Below are 19,941 nucleotides of genomic sequence, written 5' to 3'. Positions count from 1 at the left end.
TCTCTCCACAGATGCTGCCTGACCTGTTGAGTATTTCCAGCATTTTCTGTTTTTATATCAAACACGCTACCCTCATCCACCCTCTTCGACACTTCATCAAAGAACTCAATCAAGTTAGTCAAACACAATTTGCCTTTAACAACTCGTGCTGGCTTTCATTTATTAGCCCATACTTTTTCAAGTGCTAATTAATTTTGATCCAGATTATTGTGTCTTAATATTTCCCCACCACCAACATTCGTTTGACTGGTCTGTCGTTGCCGGGTTTAACTCTCCTTTTTTGTATAGGTGTGTAGCATTTACAATCCTCCCATCCTCTGGCACCACTCCCATATCTAAAGGAGGATTGGAAGATTGTGGCCAGAGCCTCTGCAATTTCCACCCTTAGTTCCCTCAGCAACCTAGGATGCATCCCATCGGGACCGGGTGACTTTTCTACTTTGAGTGCTGTCAACCCTACAGGCACCTCCTCTTGATCTATTTTTTTCTTTTTCAATTTCTCTACTAACTTTTAGGATTACCTAAATTAGGAAGGCAAATGGTATGTTGGCTTTTATTGCAAGGGGTTGGAATACAAGAGTAAGGAAGTCTTGCTGTAATTGTACAGGGCCTTGGTGAGAGCACACCTGGAGTACTGTGCACAGTTTTGGTCTCCATACCTGAGGAAGGATATACTTGCCTTGGAGGCGGTGCAACAAAGGTTTACCAGACTGATAGGAGTGGGCCTTTGGCGTAGCGGTAGCATCCCCGCCGCTGGGCCAGAAGGCGTAGGGTTTCGAACCCCGCTCCAGACAGTCCCGGCAAGTGGAGTCGGAGCTCCGGCTCTAAATTCTGGGTTGATATCCAGCGGGATACTTGCGTCCGTGGGTGTGGGTGGCCCCCCCCCTCGTATGGGTTGTGGGAGCCCATAAAACCCTCCCGCCATAGGACTAACCACCCTAATGGCTGGTACGAAGATGGTTACGGTCACGGAAGGAGCGTTAATTGCGGCCAGAAATCCTTCCACCACTTCATACAGTTCCCCAAAGGGAACAGTGTGAAGACACGTACGACGACGACCAGACTGATTCCTGGGATGAGAGGGTTGTCCTATGAGGAGAGATTGAGTAGATTAGGCCTATAGTCTCTGGAGTTTAGAAGAATGAGAGGCGATCTCATTGAAACATAAGATTCTGGAGGGCTTGACAAGGTAGATGCTGAGAGGCTGTTTCCCTTGGCTGGAGAATCTAGAACCAGGGGGCATAGTCTCAGGATAAAAGGCATGCCATTTAGGACCGAGGTGAGGAGAAATTTCTTCACTCAGAGGGTTGTGAATCTTTGGAATTCTCTGCCCCAGAGGGCTGTGGAGGCTCAGTCATTGAGTATATTCAATGAATGGTGGAGCAGGCTCAAGGGGCCATATGATCTACTTCTGCTCCTATTTCTTATGTTCTTACTTTCTCCTTTACTGTGACATTGGCAGCATCCTCTTCTTTAGTGAAGAAAGATGCAAAGAACTCATTTAGCCTCCATAAGAACATCTCCTTTTTGGTCTCTAATCGGCCCCACCTTTCGCTTGACTATTTATAAAAGACTTTTGGGTTTCCTTTTATGTTACCCGCTAATCTATTCTCATACACTCCTCTCTGCCCCTCTTATTTCCTTTTTGAGTTCTCCTCTGTACTTTTTGTACTCCACTTGGTTCTCTAGTGAATTATGAACCTGACATTTATCACAAGCTGTTTCCTTATAACCTCTATCTCTTTAGTCATCCAGGGAGCTCTAGCTTTGGATGCCCTTCCTTTCCCACAGCATAAGCACGACTACCGCCAGCTTAATGCACGCCTCCTAATGACATTTTGTCAAAATTCAGAAACTACTAAAAGAAAAATCACGAGATTCATATGTTCCGTTTCTTTTTACTCGAAAATCCCTTCATAAAATATCTAAAAATCCAACATTAGCAAAGACACTTAATATCTGAGGACATAGTATATATATATATTAAAAAAAACTTAATAACCGAGTAATGTTTGGAGATTTAGAAAGGACTGAGCAGATCTATATCCATTTGCTTATCGAACATGCCTCAGCAGTTTCATTTAAAGGCCATGATTTTTTGCTTCTCGCCCTTTTTTAATGCGACTCCATTGATTTCCTACATTAAAACGGTGCCTGCACTTCAAGAAGTATTTCATTGGCTGTGAAGCGCTTTGGGACGACCTGAGGCGGGGAAACGCACTGTACAAATGCAAGTCTTAAAATTCTTTTTGGACAATTAATTACTAAATCCAATTTTTTTTCCTATAGGACGCCGCGCAGACACAAAAAATAAAAATTCACAGTAGCGGATCTCCTGCGGTTTGGCTGCCAGTACGTCAGAGGATGTGTTGTTGCACCGGGTAATGCACGAGGTATTAGTCTGTTGCTGAGGTGCTTCCGTGTGTGTGTAACGTAGTCCGTCCCTTTCAGGCCACAAGATGCACTTTGCTGCCATTATGGCGCATCCTGATGTCGATGAGAAGGTTTGTTGGTCTTCGGCGGGTCCTGAGGTCAGTTGGAGGGGGTTTGTCGCTTCTGTCGCAGGGAGATTGTCCTCTTGTAGGTTGTGCAAGTGCTTGCAAAAGCCCCGGCTCCTCCCCAAGGGTGAGGATAAACCATCAGGAAATGACCGGCTTTCTTTCCCTTTTGATTTTCTCTTTGCACGGCGCAGAAATTATACATATGTGACGAGGTGCAAAGCCTGAAGCGTGAAGGCCACGTCTCGATGTAGGTCAGATAGATGGATAAATATTCCAACCATACTTGCCAGCTTGATTTCAAATCGGAGTCGGACTTTTTCCTATTTATTGTGAATTTTGTGCTCATTAATAAAAGAATGTCAACAACTTGCATTTATGTACTGCATCCCAACATAAAAAATGTCCCAAGGTGCTTTACAGGTGACATATGGGAAACGGATGCTGAACTAGGAAAGGAGACATTGGGAGGAGTGACCAAACGCTTGGTCAAAGAGTTCAGCGTTGAGGAAGTTTTAAAAAAGGGAAGAGAGGTACAGAGGCTGAATGGCTCAGTGAGGAAATTCTAGAGAGGAGGACCCAGGCAGCGAAAGGCTTGGTCGTCTTTGGTGGGGCATAGGATACACTAAAGGGTGGAGTACAGGGGGCATTTAGGGCTGGAGAAGGGTGGGTGGTGCGGGGCAAAGCCAGGGAGGGATTTAAAGACAGGGACCAGTTTGGGGACTGGGGCATTTAGTCTTTTTCCACACGTCGAGAACTCCCAAGTCAGATATGGGGGAAGTGTTCGATGTAGAGTAAACTTCCCTCTACCCTGCCTTAACCTGAAATTTAGCAGAATGCTCACGGGTGCACGGGTGTGACATTTTCATTTCAAACACCAGCCACCCTTTTGGCCGGAGCGAGACTGCCAGTATAATGGCAATCACGTTTCATTGTGGAACCTTACGTGAGAGAGTGTGAGGGAGAGAGAGAGAGAATGAGGGAGAGAGAGAGAGAGAGAAAGAGTGAGAGTGTGAGAGAGTATGAGACAGGGAGAATGAGAGTGAGAGAGAGTGAGAGAGAGAGAGTGAGAGAGAGAGAGAGAGTGTGAGAGAGAGAGAGAGAGAAAGAGTGAGAGTGTGAGAGAGTATGAGACAGGGAGAATGAGAGTGAGAGAGAGAGAGAATGAGTGAGAGAGAGAGAGAGAAAGAGTGAGAGTGAGAGAGAGAATGAGGGAGAGAGAGAGAGAGAGAGAGAGAAAGAGTGAGAGTGTGAGAGAGTATGAGACAGGGAGAATGAGAGTGAGAGAGAGTGAGAGAATGAGTGAGAGAGAGAGTGAGAGAATGAGTGAGAGTGAGGGAGAGAAAGAGAGAATGAGTGAGAGAGAGAGCGCGAGTGTGAGAGTAAGAGTGAGAGTGTGAGAGAGAGTGTGAGAGAAAGAGTGAGTGTGAGAGTATGAGACAGAAAGAGAATGAGAGAGAGTGAGTGTGAGAGTATGAGACAGAAAGAGAATGAGAGAGAGTGAGTGTGAGAGGGGAAGCAAAGAAACAGCCAGAGAAAGAACGAAGGAAAGGAGAGAGCGCGCACAACAGTCAGAGACCGAGAAAGAAAACGAGAAGAAAAAGAAAAAGAGAGAAAAAGGAGAGAGAGCGAGAAAAGAACAGACATATATCCCCACACGCACTTCTTTCCATCAATGTGGGTTCCATTCAAGCTCAGGCCTCAGACGAAGAGATTGGTTCTAACCCATTGCCCCATCCAGTGATGCGCTTCCGATACTTTCCTTGTCACAGCGACAGTGCTGCCACGCGGTGCTGCAGCATGGCTGGAGCCAAGGCTTCCAAAGCACGTTACTCAGCGACAGCTGATCGGGGACTGGCGTCAGGGTCTCCTGGTGCTGGTCTACAGCCTTCCTCATCGCTTCCAGGATGCGGTGATACCGGGGTTCAGAGGCGGGCGTCAAAGGCGTTGCTTCCGATGGGTCTCTCAGAAGGTCGTAGAGCAAAGGTGGATTGTGGTGGGTGACAAAACGTTGGTAGCAGAAGCAAACGTGCGTGTCGAAGCAACCTTGTGCCCCTTCTGGATAGAAGTTTGGTGTGAAGAAGTGGGCTTTCCATACAGCGGAGCCTGTGATAAATATAACGGGGGAGAGAGTACAGGAAGTCAGAAAAATATTAAATAAACCAATACTGTGGAGAGCTGCAGCAGTTCACCCAGGTACTATGACCATATAACAGCTGAGGACAGGGACTTCCTGAGGTTGCAGACTGCTGCCGCTGTACAGTCCAATGGGGACAGAGCACCCTCCATGTGTACCCACCTGCCATGGCTCTGTGGGTAGCACCCTCGCCTCGAAGTCACAAGGTTGTGGGTTCAAGTCCCACTCTAGGGACTTTGAGCACAAAAATCGAGGCCGAAACTCCCAGTGCAGTGCTGAGGGAGCGCTGCACTGTCGGAGGTGCCATCTTTCGGATGAGACGCAAAACCAAGGCCCCCGTCTGCCCCCTCAGGAGGACGTAAAAGATCCCACGGCCACTATTTCGAAGAAGAGCAGGGGAGTTCTCCCCCGGTGTCCTGGCCAGTATTTATCCATCAATTAACATCACCAGAACAGATTATCTGGTCATTATCACATTGCTGTTGGTGGGAGCTTGCTGTGTGCAAATTGGCTGCCGCATTTCCTACATTACAACAGTGACTACACTCCAAAAAGTACTTCATTGGCTGTAAAGCGCTTTGGGACATCCTGAGGTCATGAAAGGCGCTATAGAAATGCAAGTCTTTCTTTCTTCAACTTGCATTGGAGCTACTGGAGAAAGAAAGAAAGAAAGACTTGCCCATCAGCATCTTCTCGAGGCAACTGGTTTGGGCAATAAATACCAGCCTTGCCAGCGACTGTGAGATTTGAAAAGTTAAACCTTTTGCACACCATTACCTGTCAATCATTTAAGGTACGCTCATGATCGAAGCCTAAACTACCAATCATTTGAGGCCGAACAAATAGTACTCACGTCCCAACTGAGAAGAATGTATAAGGAAAGGACATTGGAGGGAAGAAAAAAAGAGCATTGAAGTCGGAGGCTAGAGCAACATGAGCTCGCCTCAAGAAGGAGGACAACATCGAAGAAGACACAACAGCCTTGAGTGCGCCGGACTGAGCACCTGGTAGTATTTAAAGACCGCTTTCTACTTCAGAAAGGTAGTATGAACTCGTGCCAATCATTTCAATAAAGTTGTTTAGTCTTAGAATGGTTTGTTTGTGTAGTACTTTTCCAAATTTACCGTCCAGAGTTCACCAACCCTTTCTTTGGTTATGGGCGTTGTGATAAAAATGCTAACTTCCGGGAAGTTATGTCATCACTTCCTGTGAACTATGAACTATGAACTATGAACTGTGTACATACCTCACTTCCTGTAAATGTCACTTCCTGTTGGACTGGTATAAATACTGGTCTGTTCAGTATTGTAAGAGGCTTCTACCAGAGGCATGGTAAAGACCTCTCTTGTATATAGTGTGTTTATAAGTTACTTAAAGCTTACTTTAAAGTTACTTGATGGTCAGTCTCCTTTTCTTACATCAATTTAAGTAACTTAGTATTTACACTGACAAATACTAGACCTTCAGACAAACTCGGAAGTTAAGGATCCAGGGAACCACCCATCATGGATAAAATCCTTAGACCTATTCGTCTGGACTTGGACCCGAATACACCAGCAGCTGGCAGGGTATGGAAGCATTGGTATCGTACTTTTGAGAATTTTCTGGATGAATGTAAAGTGGATGCTCCTGCTAAATTGAAGATACTTGTCAATTATGTGACCCCAAAAGTGTTCGAATATGTTGATGAATGGGATAATTACGAAGAGGTGATTCGGGCACTTAAGAAACTGTATGCGAAGACCCCAAATGAGGTCTATGCTAGACATCTACTGGCCACAGCCCGACAAGGGCCAGGGGAATCAATTGACGAATTCCTGCAAGAACTTCGCAGGCTCAGCGTAGATTGTAACTTTCAGGCAGCCTCAGCTGAGCTGTACCGCCAAGAAATGATTCGTGATGCTTTCATCTGCGGGATTGCCTCTCCATTTATACGCCAGCGTCTACTAGAAAGTAAAACACTTGAGCTACAAAAAGCTTTTGACCTAGCTTGTTCACTGGATTTGGCAAAGAGAAATGCAGACCTCTATCAGCTGCCCAGATCTCGATCTGCTGCTGTAGCTGCAACCAGACAATTCAAGCGGTCTCAGGTGAACCCTATCATGGGGGAATCTAATTCTGATAATTCTGATGAAGAAGAGGAGGACGACCCCACTTTAGCAGCCTCTTGGCAATCTAGGAAGGAATGCTTCTTTTGTGGAGATGCTTTTCACCCTAGGAAAACCTGCCCTGCTCGCAATGCAATCTGCAGTTATTGCGGGAAAAAAGGACACTTTGCTAAAGTTTGCCTATCAAGGGCCTCTACGAGGGCCAATCCAGCTAAGGCCTACTGAGCTGCCCCAATTAGGGCCTATCAAGATGCTCCAGCTAGGACCTATCAAGCTTCCTCTCGAGCTCTCTCCCGAAGAAGCACACCGAGAGTTTTAGCCACTCTCTGTGCAACGACACCAATTACAGCTGCTTGCCCACAGAACCTGTCTCAGGCAGCCACAAAAATTTCAATTAAAGGGCATACCTTAGATGCCTTAATTGACTCAGGAAGTACTGATAGTTTCATTAAGGAACAGATTGTTGCGAAATTGAAACTACATGTCTTCCCATCGGACCAGGCAATTGCGATGGCCCAGTCATCACTTAATACCAGAATCTCCGGCTTTTGTGTTGTTGATATGACACTTCATGGTCGTATGTATCCCTCCACCCGACTTTCAGTGCTCAAAGACTTATGTAGTGATCTCCTCTTAGGGCTGGACTTCCAAAAACAGCATAAGAAACTCACCATTGAGTTTGGTGGATCCAAACCCGGACTTACTATTTCTAATATACCATCTAAATTACCATTTTGTGCATTATCAGCAGCTTCACTTGATGAACCCTCATTATTTGCCAGTATTCCGCCTCAATGCCAACCGATAATAACGAAATCGCGGCGCTTTAATCAGGGAGACCAATCTTTTATTGCGGCTGAAATCTCTCGACTTCTAGCAGAGGATATCATTGAACCATGTTCGTCGCCCTGGCGGGCTCAAGTCGTCATTGTCAAGAACCCTCTAAAACCTCACAAACAGCGACTATGCATCGATTATTCGCAAACCATCAATCAATATACCGACTTGGACGCCTACCCATTGCCACGCATTGATGATATGGTTAATAAACTGGCCGAATACAAAGTGTTCTCAACTTACGATTTAAAAAGTGCCTATCATCAGTTACCCTTGAAGGTCTCAGATAAGCAGTACACAGCCTTTGAGGCTAATGGACGGCTGTACCAATTTCGTCGCCTCCCATTCGGGGTTACTAATGGAGTGGCTGTCTTTCAACGGGCAATGGATGGCCTGGTTAAGCAGGAAAACCTAAGGGACACTTTTCCCTATCTTGATAACATTACCATTGCAGGTCACGATCAACAGGAACACGACTCCAACCTCCAAAAATTTCGGGATGCCCTCCATCGCCGTAATTTGACCCTGAATGAATCCAAATCTGTTGAGTCGCAACCGACCATCAACATCCTTGGCTACTGCGTAGGCAATAGTATCATTAAGCCAGACCCAGAAAGACTTCGCCCGCTCCAAGAGCTCCCGTCACCTAAGAATCCGGCTTCTTTACGTCGGGCTCTCGGTCTGTTTGCATACTACGCTAAATGGATTCCTCATTTTTCGGACAAAATCCAACCCTTGCTGCATGCTAGATCATTTCCACTGGGAACAGCGGCTGTTGCAGCCTTTAACCTTCTCAAAAAACAGTTGGAGAAAGCGGCTCTTCACTCCATCGATGAGAATCTCCCTTTCGTGGTTGAATGTGATGCCTCGGAGGTGGCGATCTCGGCTACTCTGAATCAGGAAGGTCGTCCTGTAGCATTTATGTCCAGGACCTTACAAGGTGCCGAGCTACATTATCCTCCGGTTGAGAAAGAAGCCACAGCCATCATAGAGGCAGTACGGAAGTGGAACCATTTTCTAGCTCGCCAGCACTTTACATTGATCACGGACCAACGATCAGTCGCCTTCATGCTCGATAATCGAAAACGAACCAAAATTAAGAATAATAAAATACAACTTTGGAGGATGGAACTGGCCTCTTTTGGTTATACCATTCTCTATCGGCCTGGCAAGGAGAATGTGGCCCCGGACACCCTCACACGGGCATTCTGCTCCACTATGTCATCCTCCACTCTCATGGATGTCCACAATGGTTTGTGTCATCCTGGCGTTACGCGCATGCTACATTTCGTACGATCACGGAATCTCCCTTTTTCCACTGGAGATGTAAAGAAAATATGCTCAGAATGCCGGCTTTGTGCGGAATTAAAACCTCAGTTCTTCCGCCCCTCAGATGGTATACTCATACATGCAACCCAACCGATGCAACGACTTAGCATCGATTTTAAGGGCCCAGTGCCCTCTTCAACTCGGAACACATATTTGCTCACCATGATCGACGAATATTCACGTTTTCCGTTTGCCTTCCCCTGCTCCAATATGCTGGCGTCCACAGTAATCTGCTGCCTTGAGCAGGTATTTTCTCTCTGTGGCATGCCGGCTTATATTCACTCAGACCGGGGTCCATCCTTTATGTCAAGGGAACTCAAGGACTACCTCTCAGAACGGGGAATTGCTGCAAGCAAAACAACACCATACCATCCCATCGGAAATGGGCAGGTAGAGAGGTATAACGGTATCATCTGGAATTCCGTACGTCTCGCTTTAAGATCTCGGGGCCTACCAGACCAGCAATGGGAAACAGTGCTTCCGGATGCATTGCACTCTATACGGTCCCTGCTTTCTACAGCCACAAATACTACACCTCATGAGCGGTTCTTTGGATTCCAGCGTCGCTCATCTCATGGAACATCACTCCCGTCATGGCTAACTACTCCTGGACCTGTATTACTCCGAAGATACGTTCGGACGTCTAAAAATGACCCTCTTGTAGACGAGGTCGAACTAACCGATGCCAACCCCACCTATGCAAACATACGATATTCCGACGGCCGAGAATCTACCGTATCATTACGGGATCTGGCTCCCTGCCCACCAGGACCTAGTGGGACATCGGGTGATGGCATTTCACCAGGAAACTCTTGGGACCTATCGGGTACCCCTCTCCAGGATCCTGATCGGACACCAACTAGCTTGGTGCCGGCAGAACCCCGTGCTCAAGGTTGCGACCCTCCCAGTACCGTGCATGAAAGTACTGATCCGCCACAGACCAGCTCTGCACCTCCCTCTGAACAGAGGCAGTCCGACTTTGAACCTATTGGGGCTCGCACTCGAAGCCATGATCTCCCCGACCCTTCACAGGGCAATCCAGGCCACACAGACTCTGACCAATGGCCAACCGCATGTAAGCGGACCAGCGACCCTCTACGACGGGAATCCAAACGGGTACGACTCTTCCTTGTTCGGCGGCTGCGGACCAAAAGGTAGACCACAGCCTCCTAATCCTGCAGGAGGGAAGAATGTGATAAAAATGCTAACTTCCGGGAAGTTATGTCATCACTTCCTGTGAACTATGAACTATGAACTGTGTACATACCTCACTTCCTGTAAATGTCACTTCCTGTTGGACTGGTATAAATACTGGTCTGTTCAGTATTGTAAGAGGCTTCTACCAGAGGCATGGTAAAGACCTCTCTTGTATATAGTGTGTTTATAAGTTACTTAAAGCTTACTTTAAAGTTACTTGATGGTCAGTCTCCTTTTCTTACATCAGGCGTCTTGTAGGGTTTGTCTACACAAGCCAATGAATAGAATAGAAGCCCATATCATCTATTTATAGAAATAATAAAGTAGGCATTTGCATTTATATAGCCGCCTTTACCTCCTCATGACACCCCAAAGCACTTTACATCAAATTAAGTACTATTGTAGTGTGGCCACTGTTTAGTAGACAAAGGTGCCAGCCAATTTGCACACAGTGAGATCCCACAAACAGCAAATGAGATGAATGACCAGACAATCTGTTTTTGGTGGTATTGGTTGAGGGATAAATGTTGGCCAGGATACTGGGGAAAATTGCTTTGCTCTTCTTCGAATAGTGCCTTGGATCTATGTCCACCCGAGAAGGTAGGCGGGGCCTCGGTTGTACGTCTCACTTGAAAGACCCCGATGATGGCCACTGAGCAACTCTTCAACATACCTGTTTGTGGCTCAGAGAAACATAGAAACATAGAAGATAGGAGCAGGAGTAGGCCATTCGGCCCTTCGAGCCTACTCCGCCATTCAATGAGATCATGGCTGATCATCCAAACCCTAGCACCCGGTCCCTACACCGACAGCCATCCCACCCAAGCCCTATCCCCGTAACCCCGCGTATTTAATCCCCCCTAACACTAAGGGCCAATTTTTTATCATGGCCAATCAACCTAACCCGCACATCTTTGGACTGTGGGAGGAAACCGGAGCACCCGGAGGAAACCCACGCAAACACGGGGAGAATGTGCAAACTCCACACAGACAGTCACCCGAGGCCGGATTTGAACCCGGGTCCCTGGCGCTGTGAGGCAACAGTGCTAACCACAGGTGAAGAGGATTGAGAGACAAGGTGGGCAGAGGCAGAGAGAAAATGGTGGAAGTACAGAGCATGTGCAACGGCATCTGTAGAGAGCAAAGACAGGTTACGGTCTCAGATGTAGACCCTTCATCAGAACTGCACTGCTGAAGGGTCTATGGCCTGAAATATCATAGAATCATAGAATGGTTACAGCACAGAATGAGGCCATTCGGCCCGTTGAGCCCGTGCCAGCTCTCTGCAAGAGCACTTCAGCCAGTCCCACTCCCCCGTCCTTTTCCCGTAGCCCTGCAAATGTTTTTTCCTTCAGGTACTTATCCAATTCCCTTTTAAAAGCCAGGATTGAGTCTGCCTCCACCACCCCCTCAGGCAGTGCATTCCAGATCCTAAGCTGCGTAAAAAAGATTTTCCTCATGTTGCCTTTGGTTCTTCTGCCAATCACCTTAAATCTGTGTCCTCTGGTTTTCAACCCTTCTGCCAATGGGAGCAGTTTCTCTCTATCTACTCTATCCGGACCCCTCATGATTTCGAACACCTCTATCAAATCTCCTCTCAACTTTCTCTGCTCCAAGGAAAACAACCCCAGCTTCTCCAGTCTATCCGCGTAACTGAAGTCCCTCATCCCTGGAATCATTCTTGTAAACCTTTTCTGCACCCTCTCTAAGGCCTTCACATTCTTCCTAAAGTGCGGTGCCCAGAATTGGACTCAATACTCCAGTTGAGGCCGAACCAGTGTTTTATAAAAGGAAACTGGAAAGTACTGTAGTACAAAGGGATCTGGGGGTCCTGGTGCACGAAACTCAAAAAGTTAGTATGCAGGTGCAGCAAGTGATCAAGAAGGCCAATGGAATGTTGGCTTTTATTGCTAGGGGGATGGAATATAAAAACAGGGAGGTATTGCTGCAGTTGTACAAGGTATTGGTGAGACCGCACCTGGAATACTGCATACAGTTTTGGTGTCCATACTTAAGAAAAGACATACTTGCTCTCGAGTCAGTACAAAGAAGGTTCACTCGGTTAATCCCGGGGATGAGGGGGTGGTCATATGAGGAGAGGTTGAGTAGATTGGGACTCTACTCATTGGAGTTCAGAAGAATGAGAGGCGATCTTATTGAAACATATAAGATTGTGAAGGGGCTTGATCGGGTGGATGCGGTGAGGATGTTCCCAATGATGGGTGAAACTAGAACTAGGGGGTATAATCTTAAAATAAGGGGCTGCTCTTTCAAAACTGAGATGAGGAGAAACTTCTTCACTCAGAGGGTGGTAGGTTTGTGGAATTTGCTGCCCCAGAAAGCTGTGGAAGTTACATCATTAAATAAATTTAAAACAGAAATAGATAGTTTCCTAGAAGTAAAGGGAATTAAGGGTTACGGGGAGCGGGCAGGAAATTGGACATGAGTCTAGGTTCGGAATGGTCATGGCCCTGTGGGTAGTGGAGTGGGCCCAGGGGCCGTGTAGCCTGGTTCTGCTCCTACTGTGTTCTAATTCTGTGTTAGATTTCAGGAGATGGTTTTATTCCTGTTCCTGGCTGGGGTGGAGATCGCCTTTACAGAAGGTAAGTACTGTAGAAAATATAGGGACAGAGTGATCTCCTGGAAGAATTTTGATCGCCTAGATGGGTCGGAGAGGAATTTCCCAGATTTTTTTCTCCCAAATTGGCCATTGGGTCTTTATCTGGTTTTTCGCCTCTCCCGGGAGATCACATGGGTTCGGGTGGATGCACAGTGATAGAAGATTTGAGGTTAGGATCAGATCAGCCATGATCTTATTGAATGGTGGAGCAGGCTCGAGGGGCCGATTGGCCTACTCCTGCTCCTATTTCTTATGTTCTTATGTTCATCATAACTTCCTTGCTTTTGTACTCTTATGCCGCCTTCTCTCTTTTCAAACGCTGACACCCTCTGCGTGTCTCTGGCGCTTTCCGTTTTTATTTCAGATATCTCAGAATTCCAATCCAGGAATTTGGTGTCGCAATAGAGACCTGCACATCGAACGGCAGATTGTGCAATATGAATAGGACCCTGTTGAGTGGGTTTTTGTAGTGCGTCATAGGCGTGAAAAGCTCTACAGTACAAAACGAGCAGCAATAGGAAGCTTTGCTGGTTTAAAAACTCTTTCCCCACCTCCCTCCCTCCCTCTTTTTTCCTACCATCTTTTGACAGGGTGTGGGCCCCACAGGTACAGGTCGTTGTCTATTGTGAGGATATAATTACAGTTAACGTTCCCTTTAAGCTGCGCGGCCACGCAGCGCTCCAGGGATCCCGTGCAGCTGCTTTTTCAATGTAAAAACCGTGCATGCGCAGTACTTTGAATGGAGGCCGTGCGGCGCCCAACAAAAAAATTAGAGGGAACATTGATTACAGTGTGACAATTTTACATAGGCAGTAAATATGAACATAGGAACTTATGGTGGAAACAGTTGACAGGAAGTGCGCACGGACAGATTTTTAAGATTATATTATACACTAATCAGCCTCCTGTAGCATGGGATTGTGAGTTGTGAGGAGGATGCAAAGAGGCTTCAAGGCGATTTTGACAAGTTGAGAGAGTGGGCAAATACATGGCAGATGCAGTATAACGTGGATAAATGTGAAGTTATCCACTTTGGTAGGAAAAACAGAAAGGCAAAGCATTATTTAAATGGTGATAGATTGGGAAATGTTGATGTACAGAGGGACCTGGGTGTCCTTGTACACCAGTCACTGAAAGCAAACATGCAGGTGCAGCAAGCAGTTAGGAAGGCAAATGGATGTTGGCCTTCATTGCAAGAGGATTTGAGTCCAGGAGCAAGGATGTCTCACTACAGTTATACAGGGCCTTGGTGAGACCACACCTGGAGTACTGTGTGCAGTTTTGGTCTCCTTACCGAAGAAAGGATATACTTGCCATAGAGGGAGTGCAGCGAAGGTTCACCAGACTGATTCCTGGGATGGCAGGACTGTCGTATGAGGACAGATTGGGCCGACTAGGCCTGCATTCACTAGAGTTTAGAAGAATGAGAGGGGATCTCACTGAAACGTATAAAATTCTGACAGGCAGATGCAGGGAGGATGCTTCCCCTAGCTGGCTGGGGGGTGTCTAGAACGAGGGGTCACAGTCTCAGGATACGGGGTAGGACATTTAGGACTGAGATGAGGAGAAATTTCTTCACTCAGAGGGTGGTGAACCTGTGGAATTCTCTGCCACAGAAGGCTGTGGAGGCCAAGTCACTGAATATATTTAAGAAGAAGATAGATAGATTTCTAGACACAAAAGGCATCAAGGGGTATGGGGAGAGAGCGGGAATATGGTATTGAGATAGAGGATCAGCCATGATCATATTGAATGGCTCGAAGGGCCGAATGGCTGACTCCTGCTCCTATTTTTCTATGTTTCCATGGCAAATTGGGAGTTGAGACGAAGCATAATCTTCAGGTGAAACGGAGTTAGAGGCTGGGGGCTGATTGAACAAGGGTATTCAAATGGAACTCGGTCCCCACTTGCATATATTTCCATCGTATAAGTTCCGACACTCATATTTGGAAGGGAAACTGCCTATGCAAACTGGCCTCGCTGTAACTATCCCCTCCTGGCACTGCGGGGAGGGGAGGGAAGTGCAACGTGACAAGATAACGCAATCTGTTTCCATTATAGATATAAAATAAATATCTAATTTGGTTATGGTGATGGGGGAGAATATGAAAATTTAAAGTCTATCCATCTGGAAAGTTTTTGACCAGTTATTGAAATATATATTTTTTTAAAATCCTATTTGAGATCACTGCTGCTCCAGTCACCCAATCATTGCAGAACTGCTGCATCGAAGTCTGTCAGTTGCATATTAATGCATGAACTATCACCCTGGTATAATTACTATTGAATATTAAGAGCACACATTACAAGAATATGTGGACTAGATATGATGGCAGGTGCTGCAACACGCTAATGTGGTCAGAATGGGCAAAGTGCTCAAGGAAGCACTTGATGATACGGTCGCAGCAGTATATTATGTTAGCACATTTCTTGAGGTGTTGTTCAGTGAGTCAGAGGTTACGATGTTCAACAATAGAGGGTTATGCCATGGAAAGTACAATGCATTACCAAAGAACATAAGAAATAGGAGCAGGAGTACAGCCCCTCGAGCCTGCTCCGCCATTCAATAAGATCAGGGCTGAACTTCGACATCAACTCCACTTTCCCGCCCTATCCCTCGAATCCCTCAGTGCCCAAAAATCTATCGATCTCAGTTTTGAATATTACTCATCGACTGAGCATCCACAGTCTGCCGAGGATCCCCCTCTGTTCAAACCCCACTCCCTTCTTCCTGACCCCCATTCCCCCAATCTCTCTCTGATCCCCCAGTCCAGCATCCAACGACCCCCATTGCCCCTCTCTTCCCCGAGCCCCCAGTCTCCCCCTTCAATCCCATTCCCCACCCGGCCATTGATCTTCTTAGCCACTTTCTTCATTCTCGATTCATATGCTCCTTAGCTCTTTAACACTGAATTTTTGCTGTTTTGCTTTGGGCTTATCTACAAGGTATGAAGTTTTGTGTGTCAGCCGTGGCTCAGTGGGTAGCACTCTCGCCTCAGAGGTTCGTGGGTTCAAGCTCCGCTCCAGAGACTTGAGCACATAGACGAGGCTGACCCTCCCAGTGCAGTACTGAGGGAGTGCTGCACTGTCGGAGGTGCCGTCTTTCGGATGTGACGTTAAACCGAGGCCCCGTCTGCTCTCTTAGATGGGTGTCAAAGATCCCACGGCCACTATTTTGAAGAAGAGCAGAGGATCTTAGCCAATATTTATCCCTTAACCAACATCACTAAAATACAAATGTTTTCATCAATATCTCATTGCTGTCTGTGGGAGCTTGCTGTGCGTAAATTGGCTGCCGCGTTTCCTACATTACAACAATGACTTCAAAAGTAGTTGATTGATTTTGGGACGTCCGGAGACCACAAAATGCTGTTTAAATGCTGGCAGCTTGTTCTTTCTTTTACTTGTGGGCCAGTGGCCAATGTGTGCGGGGGCTGGGGGGATGCTCAAGCTTTTTTAATGCAATAAACTAAACATTACAAAATCTATAATCTGTAAGGGTTTTTTTTTAATCTTCACGGTGGCATAGTGGTTAGCACTGTTGCCTCACAGCGCCAGAGACCCGGGTTCGAATCCGGCCTCGGGTGACTGTCTGTGTGGAGTTTGCACATTCTCCCCGTGTTTGCGTGGGTTTTCTCCGGGTGCTCCGGTTTCCTCCCACAGTCCAAAGATGTGCGGGTTAGGTTGATTGGCTATGATAAATTGACCCTTAGTGTTAGGGGGATTAAATAGGTGGGGTTACAGGGATAGGGTGGGATATGTGTTGGGGTTACGGGGATCGGGTGGGATATGTGTCGGTGCAGGCTCGATGGGCCGAAATGGCCTCTATCTGCACTGTGGGGTTTCTGTGTGATTCTGTGATTCTCTTCCATTAGGGCTGCACCGTAAACTAACCAGTACTGGCCAAGTTAGTTTGTTTGAATGTGTATGCACGTGTGTGGGTAGGAAACATTTGTCTTCTCATAACATTGTGAAAAAGAAAAGAAAGAAAGGCTTTATATAGCGCTTTACAGCCAATGAAGTACTTTTTGAAGTGTAGTCACTGCTGTTATATAGGAAATGCAGCAGCCATTTTGCGCACAGCAAGCTCCCACAAACAGCAATGTGAGAATGACCAGATAATGGCCCAGAACTTCGGGTCTCCACGGGTGAGTACGCACGGGGTACTCACCCGTAAGCCCAATGGAAGTGCCGGTTTCCTGCATCCACTACGCATGCGCGGGAAACCGGCACTTCCGTTCCCCTGAAAGAAGGGGTTCAGAAATCGAACGCGTGCGCCGGAGAGGCTGCGCGTGCGCATCGAACTTGCGTTTTTTTTGCAGGTTTTCCCGGGAAGAGAAGTCTCCAGAAGTTAGACATTTAAAAAGCAGTCGCAAGGCCTGTTTTTCACAAGGTAAGTGGTGAATTAATTAAAATTAAAACATTTTTTCCACAGGTTTATTATTTTTAAATACTTTTAAAAAAAGGTAAGTTTATTTTTAGCCCCGTTAGAAAATAAAATTATTTTTTTCAAAAATTTAAATTGTTGTTTAAAATAGTTATTTCATGTCATTTATAGTTTATTTAAAAAATGATGTTTTAAAAAAAATTTATTTGAAGATTTAGTGATGTTTTGGGGCTCGTAGTATTTATAGTTTTGACAGACCTTCCTGTAAATTTTATGAATGGGCATTTCCCTGCTACCATTGGCTCCCCATGGCTCACGTGATCCCAGGGACGCATCGAACTAACTGCGCCCCTGGGATACGCAAGCACTGCGCGCCGGCAGCTGGAGCAGGCCCAGGATCGGAATTCCACGGGGGCCCACAGCTCAACGGCCGGTGCGCTAGGTAAGTGCAGGTCGGGGGCTTGCACCCGCGGGAAGCCCCCGACCCGAATTTCTGGGCCAATCTGTTTTTGTGATGGTAATTGAGGGATAAATACTGGCCAGGACACTGGGGATAACTCCCCTGCTCTTCTTCGAAACAGTGCCATGGGATCCTTTACGTTCACTTGAGGGAAGACGGGGCCTCAGTTTAACATTTCATCCGAAAGACGGCACCTCCGACAGTGCAGCACTCCCTCAGCACTGCACTGGGAGTGTCAGCCTAGATTTTTGTGCTCAAGTCTCTGGAGTGGGACTAGGAACCCACAACCCTCTGACTCAGAGGCGAGAGAGAGTGCTACCCACTGAGCCACAGCTGACACAGAGATAATGAAATCCACTAGCTGACCTGAACCTGAAATTTACAAGCAGCTCCTGTTCTTTGACTGACCTCCAAAAGCTGCTTGAACTATTAAAACCAGTGCCTCACTGGGGAGTACTGGATCAGTGGCCTGAAAGACGTAAGGCAGCTAAACATCAAAAACGGCACAGACAACCTGCAGGCAATGCCAAAAGATATCTGCGAGGGAACTACAGAAACCACTGAACCTGTCTTGTACTGGAGCATCTTAATGTACCGACATCAAGGCGTCTGTAACCAGATGATATTACGATAGTAGAAAGGAATGGACTTACTGTGCCTCGGATGCCAGCGAACTGCACTTAAATAACTGTTACAGTAATGGAAGAGAAACTCGTGCTCCGACTGCTGCACGTCACCTAGGAGTAAAGGCATTAGGTCCCGGCCATCGATTATCCTGGGGGAAGAGAAGTGTAGAAGCAGGTTTAATATATCGTTTGCTCAAGAAAAGCACAACGTCAATTGTCGGCTGGTATCGGGGGGGGGGGGGGGCGTTGGTGGAAAGAGCGAAAAGAGAAGAGTACGGTGATCTGAACTGGAGGGTGCCTGTACTGCACATCAACAAGAAAATAGCTAGTGCTCCACACATTGAAAGGAATGCCTCAGAGAGCTTTACAGAAACAGAGACAGTGAAGAGGAGTGATTGGGGGGGCGGTGGAAATAAATGGTGTTAGGAACAGCAACTAAACGCAGGGTGAAAGAGGAGGGTTTGGGAGGGAGCTCGAGAGGACAGTGGCGGAAGAGGCTGCCACTCCTGGTGCAGAGGGAGGGGGAGCAAGAAGTAGAACGGTGTCAGAGGAGCGGAGGGTGCAGGGATGTGTGGCTGGAGGAGAAGACAGGGGTAAAGCCAGGGGGACACTTGGACAGGAGGACATGGGTTTTACAGTCAAACATTTGGGGTACAGGAAGCCAGTGGTACTTGGCGAGTGCTGGGACAGTGGGGCTTTGTGCAGGATAGGACAAGGGCCGCATCATTCTGGAAATGGTGCAGTTTGTGAAGGGTACAGGCGAGGAGAGCATTCAAGGAGTTGAGCCTCGATGAAGTGGCCATAAAAAGAACAAACTTGCATTTATTTAGCGCCACTCACCACCTCAGGACAGGTCAGTCAATGAAGTACTTTTGAAGTGTAGTCCCTGTTGTAATGTAGGAAAAACAGCAGCTAAATGCGCACAGCAAGCTCCCACAAACAGCAATTACCAGATCATCTGTTTTTTTAGCGATGTTGGTTGAGGGATGAAGGTTGGCCAGGACACTAGGGAGAACTCCGCTGCTCTTCTTCGAATAGTGCCAGGGGATCTTTTACATCCACCGGACAGGGCAGATGGGGCCTCGGTTTAACATCCCATCTGAAAGACCGCACCTCCGACAGTGCAGCACTCCCTCAGTACTACACTGGAGTGTCGGCCTGGATAATGACCCAAGTCTCTGGAGTGGGACTCGAAAACCACGATTTTCTGACTCAAGAGGCGACAGTGCTACCCACTGAGCCATGGCTGACACCCAAGGTTCATATTGATCCACCGCCGGTGGCTGCGACTCTCTCCTTCCTTCCTCCCCCGCCCCGGCTGCTTACCGGTTACGCGGCATTGCGGCTTTTGCTAGGTTGACGACCGTTGGGAAGAGATCCATATTGCTGGTTGGCCCGTCGATGCTCCTGCCCGCCGTCAGCACTCCGGGCCATCGGAAGAGCCCTGGCACCCGGATGCCACCTTCCCAGTTTGTGGATTTTCCTCCTAAAAATTTAAGAAAGAAAATCCAGAGCCTGTGACGAGGAGCCAAAACGTGGACAGAAAGATGAATTAATGGAAACAATATTGGTCACATGCCCAGCAGGGGTGTGGGCAAAGAATGGCTGCCTACATAACAATGGTCAGTGCACTTGAAAAATAATCCATTGTGATTAGGGAAGCTGGGATTGTTCTCCTTAGAGCAGACTAGGTTAAGGGGAGATTTGATAGAGGTGTTCAAAATCATGCGGTGCTTTGGCAG

At 47.1% G+C, this 19,941-nt stretch overlaps 1 protein-coding gene across 1 annotated transcript in view; it reads right to left on the bottom strand.

Annotated features, from left to right (window-relative positions):
- Positions 1–1,882: 1,882 nt before the first annotated feature.
- Positions 1,883–19,941, bottom strand: part of LOC147112113 (steryl-sulfatase-like) — a 21,572-nt gene continuing 3,513 nt past the window's right edge. The window contains exons 2-4 of the mRNA XM_085998314.1: positions 19,526–19,685; positions 18,227–18,348; positions 1,883–4,604 (exon numbers count right to left, since the gene is read on the bottom strand). Of these exons, the coding sequence (XP_085854440.1) occupies positions 4,219–4,604; positions 18,227–18,348; positions 19,526–19,685 (668 nt within the window). The 3' untranslated portion in view covers positions 1,883–4,218. The remainder of the gene's footprint in view (positions 4,605–18,226; positions 18,349–19,525; positions 19,686–19,941) is intronic.

Source organism: Somniosus microcephalus, chromosome 10 (genome assembly GCF_052327205.1).
Source record: "Somniosus microcephalus isolate GS21.2 chromosome 10, FLI_Smic_1.0, whole genome shotgun sequence".
NCBI lineage: Eukaryota > Metazoa > Chordata > Chondrichthyes > Squaliformes > Somniosidae > Somniosus > Somniosus microcephalus.
Note: the sequence above shows the minus strand (reverse complement) of the source record. Positions and strands in the feature narration are given on the sequence as shown.